We start from the raw sequence: 17,687 nt of genomic DNA, 5'->3' as shown, positions 1-17,687 counted from the left end.
GGGGCCCAGAGCTGTTTCTACAAGTTAGAAAGACAAAGATGTCTTTCAGGAACATCCTCATATTTAGATCTTGTTAACGTAAATAGGCCATTTATAAATTTTGTGCCAATATTTATTGAGCTTAATGAACAATCAAGAGCAATTGTAGTTTGGAAGATAGCGAAGGAATTGGAAGGACTTCTATGCACATACTTCATACATATATGCTATATTTTTCAACTACATTCAGTCTACTGTCATTATCATTAAAGTCCAAGTTAACTGACGTTAGTGTGTTATCTCTGCAATTCCTGGCCAGTAGACAAAGGATAGGTTTTGGTGAAGTGGAATAAGAAGGTTTAAATAAATGGCTTGCAAGCCTAAATCTCTTTCTTAAGTGACATGCTGCCGTTCATCCAGTGGAGAGAAGGGGCACCAGTGAGTTCTGCGAGAGCTGTACAAATTCATTTATCCTTGCATTTGAACTGACATGCTTCCAAAGCCTCCTTGATAACATCCCCTACATTCAGCTTGTGTTTATCTTTTAGGAATAAGGCTGTTGCATAAACTGTGTGCTGGAGACACTGAAGACCTCTGCCAGTGTGTATGCAGTATTCACTTAGATGAACTCATAGTCTCAAAATGTTAAATTTTTTTTTTATGTTCCGTATTAATTAGATGTATAGAACAAAGGCATTACCTGAGCCTGCCTCCAAAAATGTTGGTTATAGCTCTGAAATATCTAGCTTCAGAGAAGGAACAAAAAATGGTTACACTACAGTTTTAATGTCTTAATAAACTCTTGTACCTTTTTTTTCCCCAGATCGTTATTATTTTCTATCAAGTGAGTGTTTTTTTTTATGTTCCGTATTAATTAGATGTATAGAACAAAGGCATTACCTGAGCCTGCCTCCAAAAATGTTGGTTATAGCTCTGAAATATCTAGCTTCAGAGAAGGAACAAAAAATGGTTACACTACAGTTTTAATGTCTTAATAAACTCTTGTACCTTTTTTTTCCCCAGATCGTTATTATTTTCTATCAAGTGAGTGTTTAATTGGAAGGCACAATTATATGCACATAATTTATCATTAAATTAAATTGCCAATATTAAATATATAATCTTTCATAACTAGTATTGCAATACTGTTCTGGTCTTTTGTGAAGCTGTTGCCTGACAAAATGCCATAAGCTTATGATATCACATAGAACAGAAGAATGCACAGGAAGAGTTACAAAATTCGGGGAAAAAATTCACCCAAAGTTACCTCATTAATTTCACAGGGTGTTGGAACTGTGTATCTGAAAGGGAGTTTGAACATATAACAATATGTAATGGTAGAGACTGAATATATGTAAATGTATTTGTTTTAAATCATATACAAGATTAAAATTTATTCTTAGAAAGAATGTACACATCTGTGCTATGTCCAGAACTGAACACAAACTTTGTATGTCTTTGTAGCTGTGTGTTAACAGGATGAAGGCAGACACAAATATTTATTAAATGCATGTGTGCACCTGCCTCTGTGTGCCTGTGTGTGCTTATACACAGGCATATCTGTATGTCTTACATGAACTTATATAAGATTTTTAAAACCTGTGTTGAAACATACAAAGGTATTACTGATGTTTGATGATCTTTGTGATTTGGAGTCTCCTAACTGTAAGTGATTTAATTTAAACATTACTCATGGTTTTATAGACGTCTAAAGCACTATCATGATGACTACCATTAAAGAATCATTTTTCTCCATTTATCTTAGATTCTACTACAGGCAGTAGAGAGCTGCCTTTACTCAGACAGTCACCTTAGTTGTAAGTGTCTTACGTGATTGCTGTGCATAAAGGAAAGAAGTACGATAGAGGAAAAGGCAGAATGTAAGAAGAAACAGTAGAGGTCTGTAGAAGAGAATGATAACTCCATTTCATTTCCAGAAAATAGGACGTGGAGAGTGAAACCCTCTCACCAGGCTAACATTTGGAAGTCTGTGTTTTTAGGAGGTTAAGGAGTAATTGAAAACCCTTAATAATTTGCTTGTGATAAACTTGAATAGTCAGAGTTAAGAATATTAGAAGGCAGTTTGGTCTTCAAGTATTACCATAGACCACTGACTAGTTTTTATTCCGCATTTCATCAGAGTTGTATTTGTGCATGAGATTGTGTATTCAAAAAGGATTCATCCTTATAACCTTGGGGATTTTTTCCCCCATAGTCATTATTGAAGTCCTGCTGGTTTTTCCCCCTTATGAAAATATACACTATAAAATGTATATAAAAATGGCCTTTTTCTGCCATAAAAATCTGGGGAAAAGAGTATATCTAAAAATAGATTGAAAATTAAAATATTAGAGTTCTATTACGGGCTCTATTCCCCCTTCCCATCTCTTACTTAGTTTCATTTATTTCAGAGGAATTGTTTACAGAATAAAATATTCTTCCATCTAGAGATCGATACTGGGTAACTAATATCTATTAGAAATAAACATTTAGAGATGTGAGTAATTAAATACAGATTAATATCCCATAGTGACCTCAACAAACCAGATTATGATTTGTATGGAGAATTCACAATGAGGACTGAAGTGACAAATGTTCAAAATCTCTTGGGGGAACGGGTGAATCAGGTCTAGTGATATGTCTGAAATAAATGTGTTTGCAGGATCAGTTCCACTTCTGAGGAACTTACTGTTTTATTCAGCTGTTCCTGTGTATTCACCTGGGATTAAATACGGGTGACTTTAACCAGAGCAGAACTAGCGTAAAAAACAATTGGCAAATCCAAAAATGTCATTAGTGTTCTAAAAATGTTGTGAGTTAATAACGGAATTATCTGCAGCTTTGAACTATTTCGTATGCTGGTAAATATGGCTAGGCTTTTTTTAATGTACGCATGTGCAGCATTACAGTATAGCTGTTGCTTTATAAATATGAATCTGCGTTAACATATTTTAAAGATACATGGTTCACAATGATCGGTTGCATATGAGGCAGAGTTTATTTGGAAAGATTAAAAATGATGTAAAATGTATCCCGTATAAGATTTTATTTCTGTAGAATTACACTTACTTTTCTAAAAGGGAAGGCAGCTACAGTGTTTTATTTAGTGTTTATGGTTAAAGCAAATTTTTTGTGAACAGAGATGATATCAAACCTGTATTTTCATGTTCATTCCTTGAACTGTGGTACACCTTTCCTTATGACATGAGAGTCCAGCCAGAAAAGTACCATCACGTGCTGCAGCTATCTGCAGCAACCCACGTGTCTGCTGGTGATACAGTTCCAGACCGGCAGACTGCCTAGCAGTGGAGCCCTCCGTGAATGGTGTCACCAGTGTGGGTCTCCCTCCTCTGCTCAATCATTCTTCTCCCTACAGTTGCATGTCTTAATGTCTTTGAAACCGTGGCCCCTCTCTAAATTTGTTTGACATTTACCGAAAGATTAAAAAGTTAGTAAGAGGTGAATGACAATGAGACCATGGCATAAGCCTTGTTTCTTTAGGAAACCTGGGAAATCAGCAAAAACCCCTAGACTACAGTTGAAATGTTTTGGTGAGGTAATAACGTAAAATTTATTTCAGATAGGCTGTTAAGAATGCTTTAATTAATGTTTTTGTTTGTTGTTTTTATGACCGAGTCTTGCACACTCCGTCATATATTTTTTTGTCTATTTCAAATAAGCATTAAAAAAAACTTAACAAGTTTACCTCATAGCATATTTTAAAATCATTTTTTGAAACTCTATTGAGTGGGTTCCAGAAAATGCAGATAATTTTGAATACCACAGCGTTCAATAGTGAAGTGACTGGGGAGGTGGTCTGTTTGCTGGCATCCCTTCCAAACTGCTGTGTTGCCCTGACGATTTAGTTGCTGTTCCTGAAAGGCATACCTCTTGCAGTGATAAAACAGCACTGGCAATTTTGATTAGGAAATTCTATGATGTTCCCAGAAGTGCTGCTTTGCAGAGATATGGTGCCAAATGTTATGGTAATTTAAAGTAAGTGCAACCCCCACTAAGTAACTGGAACTTCACAGAATGTAAATCATTGAAGAATTTGTCCTGTTGTGATGTCTCAGCACGGAACAAGAGCTTGCGTGAAGGTATGTATTTGAATTACTTTAGAACTGTTGATTTTAAGTAATGCCTACTATTTATGTTATTTAAGGTAAGACGTGATATTTTGTAATATTTTGCATAAAATATTATATATTCTACATAAAAAGCACCAGATTCACTATTCTAAATGAGGACACCACTTTTTTAATTGTTTCACATGTAAATGTGAAACTAGATTAAAAGCGTTCCCTTTTCTTTTTATCTGTGTAAGTCTCAGACAGTTTGGACCCTGGATGCCATGGGTGTCAGACCTGGAGGTTCCCCAAGGCAGAAACTCTTAAAGGACTCCTTGGCAGCAAAAGAACTTCAGACCATGGAAAAACACCTAGCTGGTATGTATGGTAGCAAAGGATCATAAAATGCCTAGTAGTACTCACCCAGCTAGCTCTGCCAATGTTTTAGACGAATGAAAAAATTATCTATCTCACATGCTGATGAAAAGAGAGAAAAACTTTAAACTTCCCTTTTTCTTCATTGAAGAGAAACAGCACAATTCTTGTTGTATTTGTAGATGTAATGAACTTTGCTGTAATTACAGTAAATACAGTAATTAAACAGTAATTAAACTGTGTTAAATATACTGCAGTCTGACAGCTTAATGATGCACCTTTTTTTTTTGTTTTCACATTTCACCAAGACTTATGCAGTAAGGAGGTACTGATGCTTCATCTACAGTTAAGTAGTCTTTAGAAAAGGCTGCAGTGGACCTTGAGATTGCTTTGCAGGAAAAGCCCACCTTGTTCATGAGACTTCTGGCTAAGTGAAGTCTGTTAACTTGCATGCAGTGGAACATCTGCAACATCTTTGGTGGGGTAACCACTTCTAAAAGGTGAAACAAACCCCCCTTTTTTTCAGTGAAAAAATATTTCAGAGCTCTATAAAAATTAATGAGGGATATCCTAGGATACAGTTTGCAATTTGTTGTTCTTTGTAATCAGTATTTTCTATCTTCAGCTTTAGTTATAAGGTATGACATAGACCTATAGCATGGTAGTGCTATATTATGCATGCTATTTGTCATATGGTGAAAGCTGAGCTTCATGGGCCAGCTCTATGAAAAGGAATGCAGAACTGGAACATAAAGACTGTATATGTAAGGTGGAGGGAGAAATGAAATTTATCTGACCCTTCTTTCAAATCATTCAGAGAGTGAGGCAGCGAACTTACCACTTTCAGTGTGATTTTTCTAAAAAACTTTGGACATTTATCCTACCAATAATACTGGTGTGAAAGGCTTGGGAGCTGTATCCTCTTCAGGGAGAGGTACAGCCGTTGTACTTCTGTCTAGCGGCTGTTGCAGCTGAAGTCAAGGCAGAAGACAAAGCTATGAGCACAGTGAGGGAAGCTCTTTAGAAAAAGTTTTTGCTTGTAATGGAGCAAGAGCTAAAAATTATGCTATCTACAAATGAAGTTATTTTAGATGTTTTTTGTTTCTGACAACAGAGATACTGTCATTCAATTTTTTTTGACAGGTTCAAGTCACTGTAGCTATTAGAGATGTACCCACTGCCAGACTAGACTGAAAATCCATGAGCCCTCTCTCCAAGCTGAAACTGCCAGGAACATCTAGTGGGAACCAGGAGACCAGCAGGCCAAGCTGTGGTCATCAGGTTTCTGTGGCATAGCAGGGATCTGAGTACCCCAGGGGCCTCTGCCACTGAGGTAGCACTTGCCTTCCCTTGTGTTGCTGCAGTTGTCACTCAGGAAGGGTCTGGTGAAGATCTCCCTACTTTGATTTATGTCCTAACTGGTCACACTTCCGTGGTTGTACAAGCTGTTCTTGTATGCAGTATGCTCTGAAACATGCAGTTCCTTTAGATCTCCCTTGGCAAAGATGACAGTAATAACTACCATATTCAATAGAATATGGAATTTTAAATACTTAATTGACTGTAAGCTAACTAGCTACATTCACTTAGTCTCCGAGATTCAGTCTGCTGTTGTGTGACCTACAAGGTCTTCTCTCTCGCATCAATGCTGTTGTCATTTGGCTTTGGGTCCGTTATCTCAGTAACGCTGTAACATGGGGTTCAGTCATTCTACCATTCAGTAATTTTTGTCTGCCTGAGAAATTCACAAGAAAACAGCCCAATTATTAAACATTGGACTCTCATATTCCTAATAATTCATGTCCTATTATAACACCAGTGCTGCTTGAGACAATTATTCCCCTCACGGACAAGCATAACAATTTCCATGAAGAATCAGCTCAGAGGACCTCAGATAATAATGCTGTGGTTTTGCTTAGCCTTATTTGTCTCATATATTTGCAAAAGTTCGGGTGTCTGATATCAGCAAGCCTCCTTGTTTCTGTTCTCTTACCAAGCGCACTGGAACCTATTAATTCTACCCAATACTAGGCAGTCATTTAGATGCCTGAATTATGACTTGGATTACCTGTATAATGATGAAACGTGGTCCCTTGTCTCAAATACACCTTCTTAAGGAGCCTGGCTTTCTCTTATAGACTACGTGCCGGATAAAACTCACTCCTAACATAAGGCACAATTTGGTGCCTGTGCCTAAATTAGGGACTAGCACCAACTGCCAGCAACTGCCTCAGTACCTTGATATTTGAAAGCAGCATTTTTACAAAATCGGATATTGAAGCAATCAGTTTTCTTTTCCTTCTCTACATACAGCTCGTAATACTTTTGTCTAAGATCCAGTCTCTTATGTTACTGTGACTGCTTTGTATCACATGCAAGTGGAAAATATATTTATTTTGGTAGTTAATTCCAGTATCTTGCCAATTTGGTTTGTTACACTGATTCTGTGGTCATTGGATACTTCTGAAATATATTTTATCACAAGAAGAACTGTTAAATGCATAAACGGTTTTTAAGCACATTATGAATCATATCCTTATTCTGGTATTTCTGATATGAAAGTAAAATGCCCTTGTGTTGCTCTGCTGCCTGTATTTTATTTTCCTTTAAATGACATTGACAAGGGATTTAAAAAATCCTAAGTCATAATTCAATTCTGGTATTTACTATGGATCAGATAATACTGTAAAGCTGGAGATGTGTGGGGTTTGGGGTTTTTTTTAATTTTATTTCTGGTTGAAAAGCTGATATTGAAGCAAAATCAAAAAGAGGATGTGTGCTAAATAAAACTGAATAATTACACTATGGAAATGTCTTAATTATACATGGAGAAATGATTAGAATAATTGGTTTATCTGCAGGCTTGATTACTATTTGGAATTAAGGAAACATGAGCCAGAATAAAATGTTTATTTAACTCTTTTAAAATCATTCAATATTCAGATAATTTCTCAGCATACTGAATCATCATGGGGAAGCAAGAGGTCTGTAATTTTGCAAAGACATAGGCTAAGCTGAACTTTTAAAAGAAAATATTCCTCATTTGGTTTAAATCAGGTAGCCCACATTGTCATTTATTGGCCCCTGCATTTTTGCTAGGCATCTTACAAGTTCCAAAGTGATGTGTATTGATTTTTTTTTTAAAGCATAATGGAAGAGTATTTCAAGACATAATTATTTCAAAATGGAAATAATTAATTTTAAGAGGCCAGCAAGGTAGCAATTAGAAATATTCTTAACTGTGTGCTAGAAACAATAACTATGTTTTGAAATTTGCTAATAGCAAAACATTTAATCTTTAAAGAGTTGAGAGACCCTTTTATCTGAGGCTTTCACAACTATTTCAGTTTTATCAGCTTTTCTAGTAATTGCATTTTAAATGTGTGGAATATCTTGTATTAGACTAGTAATATGAAATTGACATAGCTTATTTTCCTGTTTTCAAGGTGTTATTTTAAAATAAGTTAATGTTAAAGGCAGCACATCTTTAATTATTTTACATACAGCATTCCTTTTATACCTACTGGTAAACACAAGTGAAAGAAAATCTGATTTTTCCAATATGCAGTTCAGAATCTGTTTCTTTTAGGACTTTTAGAACCTGAAATTATTGTTATCAAAATAAAAATGAAATGCTTATTTTATATAAGTTCACTAATGGGTGTTTGAATCACTAGAGCCTTGCTGATTTACAGCTTCTGGGACTGTGACTTGTACAGTTTAATGGGAAATGAATCATAGAATCATTAAGGTTGGAAGAGACCTCTAAGATCATCGAGTCCAACCGTCAACCCAACACCACCATGCCCACTAAACCATGTCCCTAAGCACCTCATCTACACGTCTTTTAAATACTTCCAGGGATGGGGACTCAACCACTTCCCTGGGCAGCCTCTTCCAATGTTTAACCACTCTTTCAGTAAAGAAATTTTTCCTCACATCCAAACTAAACCTCCCCTGGCGCAACTTGAGGCCATTTCCTCTCGTCCTATCACTAGTTACTTGGGAGAAGAGACCGACACCCACCTCGCTACAACCTCCTTTCAGGTAGTTGTAGAGAGCGATGAGGTCTCCCCTCAGCCTCCTTTTCTCCAGGCTAAACAACCCCAGTTCCCTCAGCCACTCCTCATAAGACTTGTTCTCCAGACCCTTCACCAGCCTCGTTGCCCTTCTCTGGACATGCTCCAGCACCTCAATGTCTTTCTTGTAGTGAGGGGCCCAAAACTGAACACAGTAGTCGAGGTGCGGCCTTACCAGTGCCGAGTACAGGGGCACGATCACTTCCCTACTCCTGCTGGCCACACTAGTTCTGATACAGGCCAGGATGCCATTGGCCTTCTTGGCCACCTGGGCACACTGCCGGCTCATGTTCAGCCGGCTGTCAACCAGCACCCCCAGGTCCTTTTCCTCCGGGCAGCTTTCCAGCCACTCTTCCCCAAGCCTGTAGCACTGCATGGGGTTGTTGTGGCCGAAGTGGAGGACCCGGCACTTGGTGCCGGGTTTGCTTTTTTGGCATTGCTTTTCTAAAGATAACCAACTGTCCCTGTCAAACCAAGTTACAGTAGAGTACATGCCAGTGAGAGTGAAAATTCGTAACAATTGTGTAAGATAAAATAAACTTGAGTATACTGTTCCTTAAGCTTGACATTTTTACTTGCAAGGACTTCCGGTGTGTTAGCAATGCTAACCTAAATTCCAGCTACCCTCACCTAACTTTGCTGGATGTATCTGATTTAATTCATTATAAGCATTAATATGATTTAAATGAATTCAGAAGACACTTTTCATCACTACCCCCATCTGTCCTGTTTTTAAATAGGATCTTACTCCTTATGGCTATGTGAGGGGTAGGGACTGGACCACCAAATGGTGGCCACCTTTTCTCCTTGGATCCTAGATGTTGGTGACCCCATCCCCTGCTGTGGCACTGACAGCAGACCAGAGCACAAAATTCAGATTCAAACAGGTTCACAGATCCACATGTGCCAAAGTTCAAAGGTTATTTCCCCTAGAGTTTTGGTTGGCCGATAGACAGTGAGGCCAGAAGCAAAGTCTTGCCTTGAACCAGTTTTGGATTGCCCTTCATTGCAGCTGAGGATGGCAAGTTCAGCTCACTGCTCCATCTTGGCTTGATACTAATGATAAACTGTGCAAAAGCCACAGAAAGAGAACTTTGAAGAGATGAGAGGGATTTTTGTAGGTTGTATTGACGTTCCATGAAGTGGTAATATTTCATTTCTGTGGGATAGCTGTGTTTGCAGTAAATGAAATGTAAATAAGCTTTGAGGAAATGCTTGACAAGCATTTGAACTGTTAATTCTGATGCCTTATATTTTAAGGGTGAATAGATTTTGTCTGCACAGCTTCAGGTTGTCGCTTACATTGGAGAAAATCAATAAGAGTTTTAAACCAGAGAGAAACAGAAAGTGAGTTTCTTGCTTTCTTTCCTTTTTTTGTTTGTGTGTGTGTGCACAGATATTGAGAAGGACCTAGCACTATGGGAAGAAGCAAGACTCTCAAGAAGCCCTACTATCCAACATCATAGTTTAATTACATCTGACCATCAAGGCAATCTTCAAGCTACACAGGGCCAAAATCCAAGGCCTCAGGTGTCAACTCAGGCGGGGAAGAACATTCAGCTCCAAGGAAACAAATCACCACCGCTGCCCAGTAACAGCAGAACACAGGTCTCCAGTGTTGCAAACAGTAGGCCTCCAACGCCCGGTACACAAACCAACAGGCCACCAACTCCATCAACTCCGGGTAGCAGACCTGTGACCCCGAATAGCTTGCTGTCACGGCCTCTTACCCCTAGCAACCAAGGAAATAGGGAAGGCATCATTAGTATGCAAAGAAGCAGATCTTTGACATCTAAGAGCCAAATGGGGAGGACCCTCAGCGCTGCTTCAGGGCTCTCTGTGCAAATGAGTGGAGACATTGTTGGAACTGTCACTACTCAGAGAAGCAGTTTATCAGAAGTAAGATTTTCAATTTAATGTTTTTGCTATGTTTAAGAGCTGCTATAACATGAAGACTAGATTGTGTTTTATGTCGAAGTAACATCAGTATACCTAATGTAACTTACTACTCAAAAGAACTTGAAATATAATAATGAGACAATTAGCAAGGAAATACTGCTCAGCTTTGAGAGGTACTGATTAGAGAATGTCAGGATTATAACAGAAATCATACTGAAACACTCGTGCCCCCAAATTTTCCATGAGCTCTGTAGTGTTTTGCCTGCATGATGCATAGCAGTTTTCTTAGCCTTACAGTTTCTAAGAGGTGCGTACCTCTGGAATATTAAACACAACTTTATCCTATCTTTTTGATTCCAGGGTATTTTTTTCCTGCTGCACTGGCAGTGCATAATATTTCCTTGGTCTGCTTTTTCTTTCATTTTTTGGACACATTGGAATGATTAGTTAGGCATCGCTGAATGGACAAATTTTCTGAAACACAAAACTGAACGGCAATGAGAAAATGTCCAACGTTGTGGAATCACTGTCTAGTACTATGTGCATGTTAACTAGGCTGATTCAGAGCATAAAAACTTCCTGTCCCATATTAGAGGCTTTTACAGGATTAGTCTTTGTTTAAAACAAAACAAAATGCTAAAGTACCTTCTAAATTTTGAGTGGGATTCTCCTCTGCTAACCTTAGCTGCCTTAAAGATATCTTTAGCTTGTAGGCAGTGGAAATAAAAGCACCTGTGAAAGAATAGCCCTGCTGTCTATCTCAGATACATGCCTTACAAAGGTGAGTTTTTTCTCAGGAAATGCCAGTCCTTCTATACTGACTTGAGAAGAAGGACTTATATGGCTAGATTGCTAATTTTTTAATGGTGGAATAAGTTGGTTCCCACAATTTATTACCAATCTCTTTGTAATCCATTTGTCAAAAGCCTGGAGAGCTTTTTTCCAAGACTGAAAAAAAAAAAAATCATACCTTTAGATAATTGTTTTTGAGAAGTATCATTTGTTTTAAAAATCTGTTGGGTATGACACTTGACACAATGTATTATCAGTCTAATGACTTCTTAAAAAAATTTAAAAGTGTGGTTTATAATAATATTGCTTAGAGATGCTTGTAGGAAAATTAGAGATTTGATACTTAGTATAATCTTGCAATTAAGTATATGGCCTCCATTATTTATTATGAAAGAAAGGAAATGAGGCACAGATAACTCTAAAACTAAAGAATTTGGGGAGGAAATCTTACTTAAATTTGGTGGTGAAAAAAATCCTCATTTTGGTATTTGAATGGCAGTGCACTAATCCCATCACTCGAGCTACTTCTTCACCTGGAATTGGATATCCAACTTAAAGACATGAGGACTGACAGTGACTACAGTTCTGTTGAAAGTATCTTCACTGACAGTTGATATATTTTCAAACCAGAAATTTTCCATGGGAAAAAATATGTAATTGTAACAAATTTCTTTTGGAAAAACCTTTTGTCTCCTGTTTTGAGGGGTGTGTGTATTTGTGTGTTGGAATTTTCTCACCAGAAAATGAGAATTTAAATTCATTTTTAACTAAAATGTTCAGAAGAAATGAAGGGTTTCATTGTTTCCCACTAAACACTTCACTCCTCTTTTTCTTTCCTCCTTTTTAAGCAGTCCTGTTCTTAACTGATACGTAGTCATGTGGTGCCAACTAGAATTATTATATAGAATTCTGAAAGTGCCATGTAATGAGCACTGCATCTCCACCAAGGGACATCCAGTCTGTCCATCAATTCTGATCTTTCCTGTAACAAAGCAGGCAATTAAAAAGGCTTTCTTCCACAGCCTTTCTATAGTTATAGTAATAATAACCATGAGTCCCATTTCATTTGCTGTGACTTGTAATTCTGTTTGCCAAATCCCAAGCTTTGCTGATAGCTCTTACATTAAGTGTCCTGTTAAACTTCTAATATAAGTATATATATGTCTCAAGAACTTTAAGAAATGAGCAATATTATTACTCTGTTTTACAGTTAGAATAGCATGTCCAGTTTCATCGAGCAAGCCCACTGTAAAGCTGGTGTTAAATCTCAGCATTTCTATGCAGGATCTTATTCTCTGTTATAATCCCTTCTAGAAGTGACAAATTCTTTTCTTTCTCTTTGCTCACTGGGTACTGTAGTACATTGGCTGCTAGTGACCCAGCTCAAACCCTATTTATCCTTTCCTGACATCCACAAGTGACCTTTGACTTAATGGAAACTCGTCTTGGGACTAGCTCTGCTTCCAAGGGGAAAACTGCTAATATGACATATTCATACTGAAGACCTTCCTCTGCCAAGCTGTAAAGGCCCTCGGATGTCAGAAAGTAGGTGATGGAGGTCTTGGCCAATCTGCCGCTCCCAGCCCCATCTTTGGAGTGTTATACTAGAAGCTTTGGGAGCTCTTTTAAGCTATCTTTGCCCACTAAAGTTCCTGGTCACTTAGAGAAGTGGGTTTAGAGAGAACATACCTGGGAAGTATCTCTGTTCAGTGATGGTTTTTGCCATATTAAAGGTGTCCCCCTATTTGTGGCCATGTGATTTCATTCTCTCGTGTCACGGCTTCTCTCTGACCATGGAGACAAATTTTAAAAAGTCAAAGGTGGCCTGGGGTAGGAGAAGAACAACAAAGTTCTGTCTGTCTTTGTACTTTTACAGATCACAAACATATAAAACTCGAGGCTGATACTGTAAATTGTTTTGCAACTTTCATTGTAGGTTTTGTATCCTCTTCCTGTATAAAAACAGTAAAATAAAAGAAGGGAAATTGCCTTTATTCTTCTTAGCCTTATGGTGTGAACTGGGAATTTCCACTAGATGTGAATACACTGTGGTTATATTGCTAATCCTATAGAAGATACTATGATAAGATTTTGCAAATAATTCTGCTTCTTTACTCTTAGGTGGTGTTAATGGAATTACCCAGTACAAAGTTGATATATATTTGATGAGAATAAGTCAGTTGAAAAGGATGTGATTACTGGCTACCAGGAGCATGTTTTACCATAAGGAGGTTGAATTAAAGAATTCAGAATCTGCATGGGTTTACACTGTGTGCTGTCACTTGTTTATTTATCAGGAATTTTAACATCTCTCTCAATGCCTAATGTATGCTTCCCAGTTTGTAACGTGTTTCAGAGTAACATAACAAGTCTAAAATACAAAAATATTACTGATAAATACTGTTCAGAGTTGTTCTTAAGTTTTAGTAAAGTTCATGCTGTAGCTCAGGGTGGTTTAATCTTGTTATAGCACAAATCTCAAATAATTTGGCAAGTACTTAACATATCAGCTGTTAAGAATGTTTGGGGTTTTTTTAATGCTCAAGACTTACAATGTTCTGAGATTTTGTGGATGAGTTTCTGCCTCTTGGCACACATAACATTACAAAGTTCTAACAGGTGTCTTTTATTATCAGCTCTGTTCAAGGCTGAATTGAATTATAGCAAAGAAATGCTACCTAGAGAAATAGTTTTATTATCTCTATAAAACTAATAAATCAGGGTTCCAAACCCTTTGGCAGAGATACATTTATGCATTTACCTTATTCTTTGGTGTTTTGTATAAATTGGCAAAGGAATGTTGAATCTGCTTATCTCTTTAGGATGGATTCCATTAAAGTGACACAACCTGTGATAGTTATCAATAGCTGTTGAGATGAAAATACTACTGACTCCCTTGTTTGCCGTTTCATTTTCTGAACACTTGGAATTTTACAATCACTTTATTTATCCAGATAGTTTAAAGTAATAGTATTCAGTAATCTTTATTGGTCTGTCATTGTTAACAGCAGGAAATTTCAGCTTATTTGAATATAGTATTGATTAAAACAAGCTTTCCTCCTACTTACTGGAGTATAGAGCATAACTTGATGTGATGAGGACTCTCCTTTTGGTCAGATACTTCCATTCTGTTCTGCTGCCTGGCTCAGTTCTTTGCTCTGTGTTTTTGGAAGGTTACAAAGTATGCTGATCTGTGGGAGAGCCACTCTCTCCTACTGCAAGAATCCTGTTCCATGAACCAAAACACTGCCTGGTCCAGTGCTGTAGTCAGCAACCTTCTCGAACACTGAGCACATTTGAAATGGCGATACATGCATAAGGCCTGGAGCTCCTGCCTGAGCTTAGTGTTGCGCCATTGCAGCAGTCTTTGTGGATTTTTTAACAGATTACTAACAGGATTAATAATTTACTCCCAGTGAGTTACATCTTGATTGAACACCCTTCAGTCTCCAAGAACTGATTTAAACAAGCCCGGTTTCTGTTCTTAAACCAGACAGCCTAACAATAAAAATTATGCTATAGCGCTGTGCAATACAATTTAACTTTGAATAAGTAGATTCTGTTTTTCAGCTGGTGTAAAAGAAGACAGGGCTATTACCCCCCCTTTTTTTAGGGTAGTTATAAGAATCTGGCCAGTAATTTTCTTATACCTGGCCAATGTTTAAGTTCTCTTTTAGAGACTAGACTTGCATGTTTGAACTGCTTTTGAAAATAAAACTATGCATTCCAGTCTCATCTCTCACCTTGAATATTGCAAAGGAACCTGTCAAAGTATTTTATATGTCTGTGTGTGTACGGACTCACATACACATGTGCGTGTGTGTGTATGGAAAAATATTTTTATATACATACATATATACATTATATAAAAAAGGAGGCAATTGTAAAACATTTTAAAAAGCATATATTCAGCTGCCTATGGTTTTTTAGCTGTGTAAAACATTTATATTTTGATGCTTAGAGTTTTATGGTATCTTGGAGACAAAAGTTTCCACAGCATTTTGCATTACTAGGCTTTTTCCTTCTCTAATAAAACCATAGGTTCTAAATCAAGTTTCAGGTCCTTGTTCTTACTAGATTGGAGACAGTGAAAGTTCTGACAAATCAAAGCCTTACTTAAGCAAATCGTGCATGACATGTTTAGGCATAGTCCAAAAACTGCAGGGACAGATGGAATACCTGTGTTGAGATTTTGTTCTATGTTGCTGCATTTCTAAGTTGAGTATATATATATTTGTGGCTATAGCAGATAGATAGCTAAAGAGACCTCTTTTTTTCTTTTTTTTTTTTTCCAGAATAGATAAATAAATAAGAATTAAATAAAATAATTTCTAGGGCGTCTGCATATCCTCTACATTCTGGTTTTATTTCACAGCAATGGTGTTTTTTTTTTTTTTTATTAAAGGCTTTCTCCTCTCTAGTTAATTGAGACTAGAGTGTTTGCTACAGTCTGCATTTATATAGAACCATTCTCTGTCATTTTATCTAAAATAGATCTGTTTGTGGCAGGATGAATTCTTACAACAGCTTCAGCTTGCTCATCAACCTTGGATATTGCCGAGTGACACAGAAAGTGAAGGAGTGGAAGCTGACCAAGACAAATGTAAGTATATTTGTTAGGACCAGATAATATGTCAAAAACCCTCAAACTTTTAACTTCTCTTTTTCATATCTTCAAATCCTGCGAAGGTGTCATGCCTGCTCACAGAAGCTTTTCCCATCAGTACCAATTACTCATTTGTTTGAGGGCTGAACTTTATAGGATTGATTTATATAAGCTTTCCTACAGTCACTGAACAATGACAAAATGATCACAGACCACAGTTTACTTAGCTAAGTGAAACAATTTGTCTTGATGTATTAAAGTAGCTGTTCCAGAGAAGTAGCATGAAGTTGAAATAGATACTCTGTTTTGTAAATCTGTATTGACCAGCAAAAAAACCCAGTAGCTCTGAAAAGTAGAGCCTTCTTCCTCAGGCCTGAGACTCCATTGTCTCCATTTTGCCTGCGTTCTTTTGAATTCCTCTGTACGAAAAAAAAAGTTCTTAATCACACAAGTGATCCTTAATATCCTACACTCTTTGAAGCAGTTGTCTAATCATGAAAGCAAAGGTCAGCAGGATCATAACCTAAATGACAGAACAAGTAACAACAAGTAACGTGCTATAAATTGCAATACATTCAAACTGTAGCAAGTTCTGTCTGCCTACAAGGTACCTGTAGATAATCTTGCTGAAAATATTAAATGTTTTGCATTTTCTTTTTTACTTCACAGTAGTTTTGTGATCTGCAAGGGTGAATAAGCAGACTATTTCCTAACATATTTTAGGTGATATACCTGAAAAGAACAGATGATTTAATCAGCGTGTTTAGAAAACTTAATACATTCTACTAAAACTGCTTTAAACATGCAGAGTTGAAATAAGAAAAAGCCAATTTCTTCACAGAATGGAGCAGTTGTGTAAGGGATTAATGATTAATAATAATCATGCCAGATAAACACAATATATTTTTAAATTATGCCACTTAAAAATTAAGTTTTCTATTCATATACCAGTTTCACAAATCCATACATAGCCCAGGGTTTGACTATGAAATTTCGATTTACATAGTGAGATACTGAAGAGCATGTGCCAGTTTTTTTAACACTAGTACAGCATTAAAATGAAATTCTGTGTGTCCAGCTGATTTTAGTCCAAAGCCAGTAAGTCCAGTTTGACTTGCACCTGAACCTTTCACTTATTTTTGGGCTTAAGCTCACCTTAGGTGGCCAAAGGGAGAGCCTGGTACCTGCATTTTCTGTGCACGTGAATTTTCCTCTGTATTTTCTGTAATGAATTTACAATCCCATAAACATTGGTAGGACTGGCTGTGGTCGACGGTTGGACTCGATGATCTTAGAGGGCTTTTCCAACCTCAATGATTCTATGATTTTGTGACTGGCTGTGCACACATAGACTGGTGCTAATTATGTGATATGGGAGACTGATGCTTCAGGAGACATCAGATGCACAGCACGGTTCTTTCATAGCTGCTGTACCTGAATTGCATGGGTGTGGGGACTTCTGAGCATCCAAGATCCTGTGCTATAAGATTCCAAGAATCCTGGTAGATCATTGTCACTGCCCGGTGTGACAGAGTGGTAAATTATACATAAAAGTTTCGGTCCTACCACCCGATCAGTAGAGATGATAGTTGCCTAACTAATAACAATTGTTTTTCCTGGTTCTGATGGCACGGAGAACAGAGAAGGGAAAGAAGGTAGCTGTAAGCTATAGTTTCTGACCAAAAGTTAAAGCATGTTGTTAAGGGCATTGTCCAAATGCCTCTTAAACACTGACAGGCTTGAGGCATTGACCACCTCTCTAGGAAGCCTGTTCCAGTGTTTGACCACCCTCTTGGTAAAGAAATGCTTCCTAATGTCCAGTCTAAACCTCCCCTGATGGACACAGCTTTGAACCATTCCCACATGTCCTGTCACTGGATCCCAGAG

At 37.4% G+C, this 17,687-nt stretch overlaps 1 protein-coding gene across 1 annotated transcript in view; it reads left to right on the top strand.

The window, feature by feature from the left end:
• CUNH8orf34 (chromosome unknown C8orf34 homolog) overlaps nt 1–17,687 on the top strand; it is a 138,687-nt gene that overhangs the window by 113,745 nt on the left and 7,255 nt on the right. Inside the window, exons 10-12 of the mRNA XM_019471842.1 lie at nt 4,307–4,427; nt 9,900–10,402; nt 15,704–15,797. Coding sequence (XP_019327387.1) covers nt 4,307–4,427; nt 9,900–10,402; nt 15,704–15,797 — 718 coding nt within the window. The remainder of the gene's footprint in view (nt 1–4,306; nt 4,428–9,899; nt 10,403–15,703; nt 15,798–17,687) is intronic.

The sequence above is a fragment of the Aptenodytes forsteri genome, unplaced genomic scaffold, assembly GCF_000699145.1.
Source record: "Aptenodytes forsteri isolate BGI_AS27 unplaced genomic scaffold, ASM69914v1 Scaffold18, whole genome shotgun sequence".
NCBI classification, from domain to species: Eukaryota; Metazoa; Chordata; class Aves; order Sphenisciformes; family Spheniscidae; genus Aptenodytes; species Aptenodytes forsteri.
The sequence above is the reverse complement of the archived record's forward strand: the minus strand, read 5'-3'. Positions and strand labels throughout refer to the sequence as shown.